The sequence below is a fragment of the Strigops habroptila genome, chromosome 1, assembly GCF_004027225.2.
Source record: "Strigops habroptila isolate Jane chromosome 1, bStrHab1.2.pri, whole genome shotgun sequence".
Lineage (NCBI taxonomy): Eukaryota > Metazoa > Chordata > Aves > Psittaciformes > Psittacidae > Strigops > Strigops habroptila.
In genome coordinates this window covers 68,076,945-68,089,991 of record NC_044277.2, presented here as the reverse complement: position 1 = coordinate 68,089,991, position 13,047 = coordinate 68,076,945, and the positions used below count along the sequence as shown (strand labels likewise).

General features: G+C 40.5%; 1 protein-coding gene across 5 annotated transcripts in view; it reads left to right on the top strand.

Moving 5' to 3' along the window:
- Nucleotides 1-13,047, top strand: part of FHOD3 (formin homology 2 domain containing 3) — a 373,735-nt gene that overhangs the window by 312,013 nt on the left and 48,675 nt on the right. For all 5 annotated transcript variants that reach the window (XM_030499299.2, XM_030499287.2, XM_030499280.2 and 2 more), the window contains 2 exons: nucleotides 5,289-5,447; nucleotides 12,298-12,480. In XM_030499299.2, the coding sequence (XP_030355159.1) occupies nucleotides 5,289-5,447; nucleotides 12,298-12,480 (342 nt within the window). The remainder of the gene's footprint in view (nucleotides 1-5,288; nucleotides 5,448-12,297; nucleotides 12,481-13,047) is intronic.

The window sequence follows — 13,047 nt, the reverse complement described above, 5'->3', positions numbered from 1 at the left end:
GGGTTCCCTCTTCCTTAGTATTGTTATAAAATAAATTCACAAAGGCTGGGTGACATGGCTGTTTAACATTAGACTCAACAACAAAAGGGAGTCTTTTATAGTTACATTTAGTAGGAATTTGAAGTGGCATTTAAAAAGTTATTAGCTTAAAGTTTGTTTTTCATGGCTACATAAAATTCTAAGCAGAATAATCAATATCAAGGAAGCAATCTTTTTTTCCAATTAAAATGCTTGTAAAAGATGTCCATCTCTCTTACTTAAATAAATCACTTACATGTTTTCTCTGTATGCCTATATGTTTTATAGTGACATAAAACCCCATCAGCACTTTGAATATTTTACTTCTCTTTGGCTGGCAAAGTTGTTATCTGTGTTATCTATCATATATATTATTGTTTGCTCTCATCTAGGGAGACTGGATGTCCCACAGTAAAAGTTCTCTGTGTCACTTGTGTGGGTTATTAACTCAAAATTTTCTAATAGTTATTCTTGAGCTTCTTGGCCAAGTGGAAACATTGCGATTTGAACAATCAAGCCCCTCATTAAGTACCTAGCAAACAACAGGGACATACATAGGTGGCTTGCATAGATCCTGCCACCATTGTTCTTACCTGACATAGATGCATGTAGATCTGAAACGTGTGGCACAGCAGCTCTAAAAACACATATAGTTCATTTGGCTGAGATTAATTTCTTTAATTCCTTTTCTGCTAAGGAAGGAATGCTGGTGACGTTGTGGTGTGTTACTCCTCATCTCTCTCCCTGTAAATACAAATCTGCCACAGATGGTTCATAGATGGAAGGAATGACAGCATTTTCTTAGATCCATAAAACATTTAATTCCTTGAATTGAATGTGGAATGATGACATATTTGCCATTTCCAAAGTTTAGCTTTGTGCTAAATGCCAGTATTGTAATGGATCTCTCTGGCTGACTCTTATTCTTTTATTCTCACCCAAAATTTTGATAAAATGTTAAATTGTAGGAATTCTAACATATTTACTTTTGCAGTCATTAACTGTGCACATTCCCAAACTACCTTTGGCCATTTTCCCTCCCTCACACTTGCTTCACAAACCTGCCTGATGCTTTGGCACAGCTTTTGGCTTCTGGCTGGAAGATGAGTGAGCAGGTTTCTTTGAAATTAGTGCAAGTCTGAGGAATGATTTAGGTGACTGCTTTCCTTTTGGAGACTAATAACTGCTCTCTGCATGAGACGTTATACTTTTGGCTCTCTTTCCACCCCGTCCCATAACGCAGACATAGAAGTCTCATTGTCTCTGTAGGGAAGACAATGGTGACCAAGGAATATCATAGTGGAAGTCTACCCAGACTTCTGAGACTCCTGCCTGGGTATGGAGAATCCAAGCAAATCTTCCAGGGTAGGAGATGATCCTTAGATCAAGTGAGAGTGGGAACAATTAAGCAGACCACTGAATCCATAAAAGACTTGAGGTTTGGTACAAAGATTGCACTCAAATTAGGACAGCTCTCGCTTTTTCCAGACTGCTTGGTTTATTTCCAGGGAGTAGATTCCCCGTTGTGTCTAGTTTCTCCTGTCCAATGGCTGCAATCCAAAACAGGTTTATTCTATAATATCGTAAAGTCTGACTCACAGCTCAGTTCAGCTGAAGAAAAGAGCACAGAGCAACAAATCAAAAGTCAAATCTCAAGATTTCATAGCAATAGATGGAACTAGGAGCATGGAAAAGGAACAGTCCAGAAGGATGAGAGGAAAAGCAAAGTCAGGGGGTGGGGGGTTGGCTCTATGTTATGCATATGCTCTTTCATACAGCTGTAACCAATTTTACTCCAGTTTCTAATCCTTCACTGTGATTTCCACAACACATAGCTATAAACAGCTACTTCCTGGCTCATGAGAAGTTTTTCATTAAACAGAATAGACTGCAGTAAAATAAAGTGGATTTTAAGTTGTCGGATGTAATATGGGGAGGGGGGTGCTGGGAGGTGAGATTCTTAATTTTAGGAAAACTTATGCCACACTGGACAACTTGCACAATGATTATAGTTAGTGGAGCACCTTTAGTTGCAGAACACTTATTTTCTAGAATATGAGACCACGATGTTATGTCTGTGAACAGAAAGAGTGGTCAGGTATCCCTTCCAAGCCAGTCTAGCATTTCTTTCCTTCTCACTCCACCAAAAAAAGCAGGTATTTTGGCAAAGTACTTCAAAGTGTTTATTTTTCTGTGATGAGAAATGAAAACACATAGATGCTACTGAATCAGCCGTGGTTGTTCAGCCCTTCTGCTATCCACTTCGTTGTGCATGAAAGTATTATTTTGCTGATTTATCTATACCCTGTGGGATATAGTGATCCATCATGTGCCCACAGACATAGAAACTAGTAGAAGGAAAAAATTAAGGCACGTGTTTTCATGTACATATGTATATACATGCCTAGATACATATTCCTTTTGAAAACATTTGTTGTAATTTGAATAAATGCCAAGGCAAGTCATAAATGTGGACCAGAATTTCTGAAAAATATTATATGTATGTATCCTGGACAAAATCAGTGGCAGCTGAGTGATTCCATTTTAAACTCACAGTGCTAAATCCTTGCTAATTGAGATGGAAATTAAGAAAAAAAATGCCATCTGGCTATTAAACGATTGCCCATTTTGTTCTGTACTACTGATGCAGGTTGTTCTGCAAGTTTAAATGCAGAAGATATTTCTGACTTGATGCTCACATATAATTACTTATTTATATGATCACTGGAAAAGTGTTTTAAATTTTCCTACATTATTTAAAGCAAAGAGGCATGATTTAGACAATGTGCTCATCAGACCGCAAATCACCTTCTGTGGGATGATAACGGTTTTTAAGTAACCTGCCTGGGCTACACAGCCTTCAATAGAGGCAACAGAATCTGGCCAGTTAGGTCTTGTAAAGATCTAAAATCACTGTAGTTGTTAATGCATTGCAGGAACATTTGTTTCCCACAGATTATACCACCTGATATATTTGTAATTCATTTAGTATTTACAGTTAACAGTATAGTATTAAGAAGTTCAGGGGTTATGTTAGATATTGACGCAATAAAATATAAAATCAAGGGCACTAGTGCACTGTTCCCTCAAGCACTTGAAGTCATTCTCTGTTAATGAACTTATAAAGCCCAGCCTGAAGTCACCTAATATTGTAATAGAAATTAATAGGTGTAGCTTATTTCAACAGTCAGACATTTACATGTGTGCAATTTAATTGCAGACAAAAAGCAGTTATTTTCCTAGGGGTAGGGTGATAAAGTTCATAGTAGTAAAATCTTTCTCGTTTCTTCTTCCTTTTATTTATTTGGAAAGGATTTTTTTGTAGCTTAGCCATTGTCTCCAGAATGGATTTAGAATCTCTTCTGCCCCTGTTTTTGAAGAGTTACTTACCCCAAAATTTTATATTCCATATGCAGCTATAGCTCTGGAAAATACTTACACACATACATCCTCTGTACAGCTCATCTGTCTTTCATAACTCACTGCTAAGTAGCAAGTGCGCTGTTGCAATCGCAGTGATCCCAGTGGTTAGCATCATATGTCCCCCAAATGAATGTCTCTCTTGTCAGACTTAGGAGCCTAAAAACAGAGCTGCAGATTTGAGGCTTACTTACCCATACCGCATGTGGGAAGCCTAAATTTAACTCCTTTCCCCCAGCCTTTTCCCTTCTGCATAAATTCTTTGAAGCTGTGTAATTCTGTGCTGCAGAGGACAAGGTAAAAAGTGGTGGTTTAAAAATGGCTTAGTGCAATACGGACTCAAGAGGAAGCAGTCCCTGGTGAACCTCACTTGTTTTTATGTGGCCTTGGCCACTAACTGTGGTCCTGAAAATGTGATTGATGGCCCTGAAATTAGAAATGACTGCTTTAAAGGGGAAGCTGCATCTCATGTCCTTCAGGTAGCTCCCAAGAAAAAGAGGACTCTCTTACTCAAAGAAAGGAAAGTTCAAGAAGGCTTAAGGGATGCTTTTAAGGGATTAAGAGAGCAGTTTTGACAGAACAGGTGTATAAAAATTTGAAGCAAAGTTTATCTTTGCTCTCCTAAAATTTATCCTGTTTACTGCAGAAGTGTTGTTTAAATTTAAAAAACCCAACCCTCTGATTACTTTCAGAGGTCATACCCATGTGGTAGTCCCCAACTCCTGTAAACTGCACTTGCAGTCTCATCTGCACACAGAACTTGCATCATACCACATTAATCGTGTAGGCATGATAAAAGTGCTGTGGTGCCACACACGTGCTAGGCAGGGTGCTATGACCAGGGGTGGGCAAACCTGTTCCTGTGCAGGCAAGGAGCTGAGTTATGCCAGGAAAAGGCATCTTTGTAATGAGAGAACATCATTCCCATAATGGACTCCAACAGCTGGAGGTATTTTGGTAGAATCATATTTGCTAGCTTAGTTCTTCCAACGCAGAAACAGCATGTAGACCTGACAGTAGGGTATGTTTTGACTTGGTGACTGTGGTGCAGACCCAAAGGACATGGAAAACAGTTTTGTGGTCTAAAAAGCAATCCTTAGCACAGATTGAGAATTTGTGCTTTCATTATTGTTTATACTGGAGGTAAGATCCAAAGATTATGTCTAGTCTCAAATAAAACCTTGAAAAAAGCAGAAGGGTTGAAACTGTTCTGCACCTGTGAAGGGTTTGACAGACATATCATGAGCTGCAACATAGAATATCCTTCCTCTGGCAGCCACAGGTCAGCAAACCATGCCAGTGTCTCCAGAAAGCCCTCTATAGTTCCTTTGCCAGTGCCCAAGGTGGATTTATAACACAGGAAAGGGCTGGCAGGCAGGTAGGAACCACTCTGTTTCCCAGCCAGCCAACACAGGCAAGAGAGGGTTAGTGGCCACTCTGGGTTGACTTATCCAAGGGGTAATTGAGCCCCAGAGCTCATCAACTGCCCAGCTGCTGCACCGCTGACCCTGTGGCAGAGCTGCTGCACGTCAGAGACAGCTTCAGGCTTTTTTCAGACTGACTCCTGCCCCAAACTGCAGTGTTCCCAGCCCTCGCAGGGACTCCCGTGTCTCAGACTAGCTCTGCTTTGCACAGCATCTGAGACTGCATTCATCACTCTGGTTAAATACTGGCAGCTCATGCTGATACCAGCAAGGATGTGGTAGAAAGATTCAGTTTTTTGGATGGCTATAAATTAATTAGATTTACATCCAGTGTCCTCACCCCTGAGTAGGAGCAGCCATTAGTGAAAGGAGTGACTTTATAAAACAGGCTGGAGGAATAATATTCTTCTTCTCTTCTTTACCAAGAAAACTGCTGCAGATGGGAAGCGACAGGAGATCATTGTATTGGACTCAAAGCGAAGCAATGCTATTAATATTGGCCTGACTGTGTTGCCCCCTCCCCGCACTATCAAGACTGCTATTTTGAACTTTGACGAATATGCCTTAAACAAGGAAGGAATAGAGGTAAGAAAGAATAGTCAATGTCTTCAAGTCTGCATTTTCAATGTTTCCTTTATTTTTTTTTTCTAATGTTGCACATGGTAAAGGCCAAACTTTTCATGGAACAGGGAAAAGGGGATGTATTATCATGACTGAGTGTTGAAACTGATCAACTCAATGCAGTGTGCTCAGAAGCATGTAGTATTCACCTGAGATTGGGCATGCTCAGTAAACACGGATTCTCTGCTGTGTTTGTGTCTAAGTAACAGTGGTGATAATTCCTGTCAGGATTTTCAGAGTGTTATCTGTTCCTCTGAAGCTTGACTGAAGTACTGTGAGCAGCAACAATAGTCAGGGAGTTGCTAGGGCTGATGCAACTGGTACAGGGTTTAATAAAGTTCATGCCCAGCTAGCTGTTGGAGTCATTCTAGATTGTATATCTAATGGAAAACAAATACAGTGACTAGTTCTGCTCAAAATAGCATTTTTGTGTTACTGTTGTTTGAAGAAAAGCAGTTGGTATAAAGATTACAGATGATGTAATTTTTACCATTACATGGTTGACTTTGCACATATTCTTACCAAGATCCAAGATGAGCTCTGTTGGTTATTTTTTTTATCAAAACCTTTTTCTTCTATGAAGTGTAAAAGAAGCCTGCTGCTCCCCTGGTTTTTTTCATTGTGGTTGCATTCATTTCAAATCTTTTTTTTTTTTTTAATAATCCTATATCATCTACTAAGAGTAATCTACACAACCACAGATCTCAGCAAGTGGCCGAGGTGCAGAGGTTGTATATTGGTTCACAGTCACCTTTCAGTGGTTTGGCGCTGTGCTTCATGATTTCCCCCTTTGCACCTTCACTGTGCTGACTACAGAAGAAAATGAGAAAAGCTGGCTGGAATGGAAATGGAGTTGCCAAGAGTTACATGCAAAAGAAGTACTTAAGGCAAAAAGATCATTCTAGCTAGAAGGCAAGGCCTGATTTATCCCTACTAGAATATAGTTTCTTTCCAGAGCTATATTGCTTATTTGCTATATATATACCTTACTCGTATTATGAAGGTGACACATCAGGCTAAAAAAGAAAATTTTCATGACTCAGCCCATATACCCACCACTGCAGTCTGCAGTACCAAGTTTTAAAGTGCTGGAGAGAAGTACCCCTCCAGCCAAGCTCAACTCACAGACCACCAGTTAGATCTCAATGCTGTAGGCAGTGTTGCCATACAAAGTCTAAGATAAAATGGATGATACATCTTCCATGTAGTATCTCTTTTGATTTGTGTCCTTCTCTGGCATGCTTAACAGAAGTTCAGCTGCTCTGCCCAGCTCACCCTTTCTAGTACCAACATCTGTAGCTGAGCTGTCCATCTGTCAACCACCTGTGGTGTCCACAGTTGAGAGTGCCTTGTACCACCACACCCTGCTTTGGGTGGCCTTCCCATTAGCTGCCAGAAACCTGTAATTTCATTTAAAATAGATATGCAGGTAGCTTTCAAATTTAAGAATTCGGATACCAGGAAATGATACACTGTTGATAATACTTGCCCAATGTTAAAGAAAATGGGTTTTCTGAGGTTTGAGTCCACAGCTTGAAGCTAAGGATGTGAGTAATCCTGATGTGATCATTCAGATGTTTAAAATCAAGAGAAGGGGTGGTGGAGCAGAGCCTGTGTACTTTGCATCTTGAAGCGTGAAGCTTTTAGCAGATCTAACACTGGAGCAGGACACCAACAGGGTAACAAGTTACGTGAGCCATCCTTTGCCTCAGCTGTGAGCTCTGTGCTATGTCTCTTTCCAAGGAGCATTCCCACTATCGTGTTAGTGTGCGCATGGCTTTAGGTCTGCTCCTTGGTGGATAAGTTCAGATTAAATGGTATCTTAAGACTGACCTTAGTGATTAGACATTTAACTCTAGCAGCTAATCCATACTTTGCTTTTTAACTTCAAATATGTAACTAAGATAGGAGAAAAAAAAATTCTCCAGGTATTTTAAAGCCCTCTATACCTAAGTATGTTGTGTAGTTTTAGGCCATGTGTTTGAAGTGATTAGGTACTCATGACCTGTGAAAAAGGGCAGAAAATGGAGGCATGGTGCTGGAGAGGCAGATGTAGCCCATTTAGCATGCAGAGCAGGCACTGTTAGAAACCTGTGTTCAAAGGAATACAAATGTGTGTCTGCAAGCATGCATCAATCCAACTAAAAAATTTTTGCCACCTTACGTTTGCCAAAGTGGTTGTGTTTTCCTTTCTTTGAAAGCTTGGCATTCATTGTGTTCAAACAACTTGGAGCTCGCTGTAGGAGAAAGGACTGCCTGCTTAGCATGGATGAGGACTTTCTGTGAGCTAAGCAAAAGAGGCAAGCTTAAAATCCTGGAACCTAATTGTTATGAAGTGTATCATGGGCAACAGCAAGAACAGGGTCCACCAAACAAGTCCTTGCTGCTTGTCTTTAGTAAAGGAAACGAGCGGGTCCCTCTGTAAAGTGTTGCTTAGTAAGAGAATGTGGATCAAAATCTAATTATACCAAAGAGTATAATTAGTGATTAATTTAGCAGAGTAAAATTGGGGTAATGCTGTGAGGAAATTAAGGTGGGTTGCTTTGTTCTTTACAGTTTGAGATGCTACACAGTATTGATGCACAGGTAGGTATAGCTTTTAGTAAAACTACTTGAAATTAAAGCCTCACCAGGTATGCTAGGCCCTCCATACCCACATTTCTAAAGTAGTTTGAAGCCCAGGTGTCTGGAGTGGCTAGGTAGCCCTGAGATGTAAAAAGGGGTAAGAAATGAGAACCTGGTGTTAAAAAGGCAGATGGTGACATGTATAAACAAAAAACAAAATTTTATTTTTGGGAACTATTACGGTTATTTAAGTTTTTGTTCTGCTAGTGGCTGTGGTATGTTGGCATCTGCAGTTTCCAGTTTGTTTAGCTAAAGCTTTGTAAAGTGTGATGGGGGCTCAATGATGCCTTGCTGGGTGTACACCCATGGTCAGTGTATCCCTACCCTAACGAGTTTCAGACTTTATTGAAAGAAAAAAAGCTACACTTGCACTCCTTGCACAAACCAAAACATCTGCTACAGTTTCTGTGATCAGCAATGGCATGTTCATGTATTTCAGTAGAGAGCTGAGGAAGTGAAATAATCTGACCAAGACAACAGGTGTCAGTTCCTGACTTACAGGGATGGCTATCAGGCATTTTGGTTGAAGTCCCTTCTTGGAATTGGATCATTTTTGGAAGAGTTGAAATAAAATTAGTGCAGGCGGCCTCACTTGCTTTGAGTCCTGGCCTTCATATACTTCTACGTTTTGTTAGAGTTTCTGCAGGTAATGCAGACACTCATGTGTCTCGTTAATAGCTGCCTGGAAAGCTGAAGTGTGAGAGCCTTTTTGGAGCGGAATCGTCTGCCGAAGACTGTCAAATATCCAGCAAAATACCCACTAAAAGTGTATTTGGTTAGGGGCCTCGAGCCATAGAAAGCTTTACATCCAGCAACAATCGGATATTTAGTTTACTATTCTTTTTCAGGCTCCTATTCACCTGGTAAGATCAGCTGAAACCAAATATGAAAGCCAAGGCATCCCTGCAGCCTCATCTTCACTGAGAAGCCCCATTATCTCTTGAAAGAGACAACTTAAGCACCTAATTTCCACAGAGGGTCCAGCCTATTTGCAGCCTCTGGTTAGGTGCTTCCTTGCATCCCACACTGGGCCCTGTAACCATCAAGCATATGAGGTTTATAAACTTTGCCCTGTGAGACTTGTAAGGCTTTCTTCTTAGAAATTTTTGGAGATCATACATCAGGGTGGCTGAGCCCAGGAAATAAGAGGTTTGATTCCTTTGCTGAAAGATCAAGCAAGCGGCTGGGTCCAGCAGTCGAGGAGCATGAGGATTCATTATCTCATGCGAATGGGATCTCCAAAATTTCTTTTTCTCCATTAAAAGATTTCTGCATTGGTTTTCCTCAGAATATTAATCTGTGGCCCAAACGGTCGTGTGAGAATGAATTAGAGGTGAAATACGTATATCTCGCATATTAGCGGATATGAGCATAGAGTTTGTTGATAACTGATTGTTCTTTAATTGGCATGAAGAATGCTGTGCATGGGAGAGCATTATGAACTAATGATTAGATTCAAAGCCATTTGTGATTTAATGGTCACATCAAGTGCCAGAAACCTTTTGCCCTGCTGTATTTTTATGCTACTTTACTGTCAGTGATGTTTAAAAAAATAATAAAAATAATAATAAACTGCCAGTTGATGTACTCATCAGTTTCCAGCACTGAACAAATGGCTCGAATTAGTCACAGGTTGGAAATCAAGAATAGGAATCAAGAGTAAAATCAAGAGTATTTTACCACTTGCACACCAAAGATGATGACCAGCAGGATCAGAATTATTTGCCTGAGCTGATTAGAAGTGTGGGTGAGTAGGTGGTTGTTATGGGGTCAGTTTGCACCCTGGATGGTGTAAGACCTGCCAGCAGCGCTGGTCCCATTGAAGCAGGGCTTTCAGCAGCAGGGGTGATCCTTGGCAGCTGGCACAAGTACAGGCTCTTTCACTTGGCATTCTCTGCTTCACATACTACAGTACGCAGCACAGCAACCTTGCAGCAGTTGGACTTGAATGCTTTTTGTCAGCTCCATCTGGCTTGCGGTGTTTACATAAAGCTCAAGGAGGAGGAGAGTCCCTTTGGAAATAAAGCTTGCTGTTTCATTGCTCTCTTTAAAATGCCCGAAAGCAGTGCAATATCCCTAGAGGGAAGGCCCTGCACCACCACAAAATACTTGTGGGATCCCTGGGTAACTGCCAAAAGTCCTAGTTATTTGTAGGAGGCAATTGAGAATTACTGCTGAAGTGTTAGCCTTCAAAAATGCATCAGAAGCATTTTCACATCCATCATATGGCTACTGCTAAACTCTCCATGTATGGATGTTCATATGATCCTATTTGCAAGTTTCCCTGGCTCAGCTGAGAGAGTGTTGGCTTCTTGTTGTTTAAGCTAGGAGCAGGCAGTAGGAGTCCTGACTTCTTCAAAGAGTATTCTGCAAAACCACTCTTCTTATGAGTTTCAGTCTCAGCCTGTCTTTTTAATGAACTTTTTAGATGAGGATTGGTCAAGCACTGAGAAATGCCCTGAAGCAGCTACTTACAAATCTAGTTTAATGTTAGGTGTCTCCTAATTTACAGATTTCAGCATGTGTGGATGGATGGATGGACGGATAGATGGATGGATGGATGGATGGATGGATGGATAGCACATCTCAAAATCCATCAAGTGCTATCAATTGGAATAGTTGTACATCAGAGTATTTTCCAAACAGTCATTGACAGGGAAAGGAAAAGCACCAGAGTGTATTGAAGGATTTTCTTCCTCTTCTTTTTTTCCTTAGGATATTAATTTGTTAAGGTAGAAGCTTGCAGTGTTCAGGCAAGGAGGCTTTTTTAAATTTTCTTTTTTACTGACAGGCAAAGCCAACATTACAGAAAGAAATATTTATGTTATGGAAGTCAGCATAAGAAGATGGACAGCAGTGCAAATGCTGTGGCTGAAATTAAATAAGTCCCAGTTCAACAAATTGAACTTTATTTGCTAGCTTAACTCTTTTGTTCTTTGCCTGATTGACCAGGAAAAGTCCCGTGCTTTCCATGCTTAGCTCTAGCGCTGCACAAGCAGCCAAATGAATAGCGGTATGGGAAGGGGGCAGTCCTGCTACTTTGATGAATTGGCCATGTTCACTTCTGGAATAAGGCTGTAGTTTGGATTGGCAGGTCTGATAGCTCTGTGGCTATATTTTTATTATTCTCTCCTCCCTTCCAAAACAACCTCTATCATTACACAAGGCTACAGCAAAAACATGTCATTCCTCAGGCGAATAAACACAAGTTGTGTGGAAAATCTACTGCTTTGTTTTAATGGAGTATTGATCAGCAGGGTAAAGACCTCAGCTTATCCGATGCCTTTATAATGTTTTGCTTTTCTTTTTGATTTTAAATACATTAATTATGTTAAAAACTAGTTAAGAAGCAATACCTTAGAGAGCAATACTTTGAGAAGGAAAGCTGGCACACGCAAACCTGTATGCAAAATCCAAGAGTTAAAGGGAAAATTTAAATGTTTTCAGCCATACCGACAGCAGAAACTGAAAATAATGAGATCCTTTTTCATCAATATTTTAGACTTCTCAGATCAAAAGGGGCCATATGTTATGCAATGCATAATTCAATTTGAAATTCAGTGCGTGTTCCTTGGGAAGTTGTCCTCAGTTCAGCTGAAATTTTTGGGAGAGACCTAATAAGCTGCAATAGTTGTCACGTTTCATAAAACCCAAAACAGATTGAACAAAAAACAATAGATGTTGAAAACAGCGAGGGGCAGGTGTCCTCAAGTTATTTCTGTATATCCACAAGTGCACTGGAAGAGTCATAGATATTGAGGCTAAAATGGACCTTAATACCTAGTTTGACCTGCTGTAAATCGCAAGCCACAAAGTTGCACTCCTTCTACCTTCGCTTCCATATCTACTTTGCAGAAATGCAGCCAGTTTTGACTTAAACATGTGAAAGCTGAGGAGAGCAGTCCTAACCAGTCTCCCTCTGTCTGCTTCTGTGTTTCATCCCATGATTATGCTACTGAGCACAAATGTTTTTAAAAAGCATTTTAATACAGATGCAAACTGCAGGTGGTTGAGATAGCAGGCCTTGTTTTGCTTTTCTGTGCAGTGGGGTTAGTTCTTGATTACTACAGTGCTGTCCTAATTTACCATCCAGGGACTCTAATGCTGCTGCTGTGAAGTCACCCAGCATCCAGCTCTTGAGCTCTTCTTGGCCTTGCCACTGACACCTGCCTTTTGTCTCCCTTCATAGAAAATACTGACCATGATCCCAACTGAGGAGGAGAAGCAAAAGATCCAGGAGGCACAGCTGGCAAACCCCGATGTCCCCCTGGGCAGCGCTGAGCAATTCCTTCTCACCCTCTCCTCCATCAGCGAACTCTCCGCCAGGCTGCAGCTCTGGGCTTTCAAGATGGACTATGAGATAGTGGAAAAGGTGAGAAAAAAGCGGGGAGGCAGGGGTGGAGACTCTTCCAAGGCTTTGCTTAATCTTTCCCTGACTTTGCTGTTATATGAGAGTCTATTTTGAGGAAATGGTAAATGGGTCACTTCTGTTTCAGTGGCCAACCAGGAAACAGCTAAAATAATCCTTCATAAACTATTTCTTTTATAAAAGAAAATTAGAGATTATGTCTTCCTTCCTTTAATTCGTCAGTAATGACATCGAAACAAAGAAGAGGGCTAAATCCTTACCACATCTTCTCCAGATATTGTTATTCAGGAAATTCTTACTTCAGAGCAGTGGGAATTTTTCTTTGGATAAAGATTGAATGAGAACTACAGTGTTCAGCCTTACATCGTACAATGAGAGTATTGATCTTATATCCATTTGAACTAAGGAAAACACCATCCATTAAAGTTTTTTCTGTTTATAACCCTCATTCAAAATTATAAACAAAAGATAAGACAAACTTCAGGGGTGTTCTGTTAAGTCAGACAGTTGTTGCCACCTTCTTCATGGATGGCATTTATTCAGATAACAATGTAATTGCATTGTCTGTTA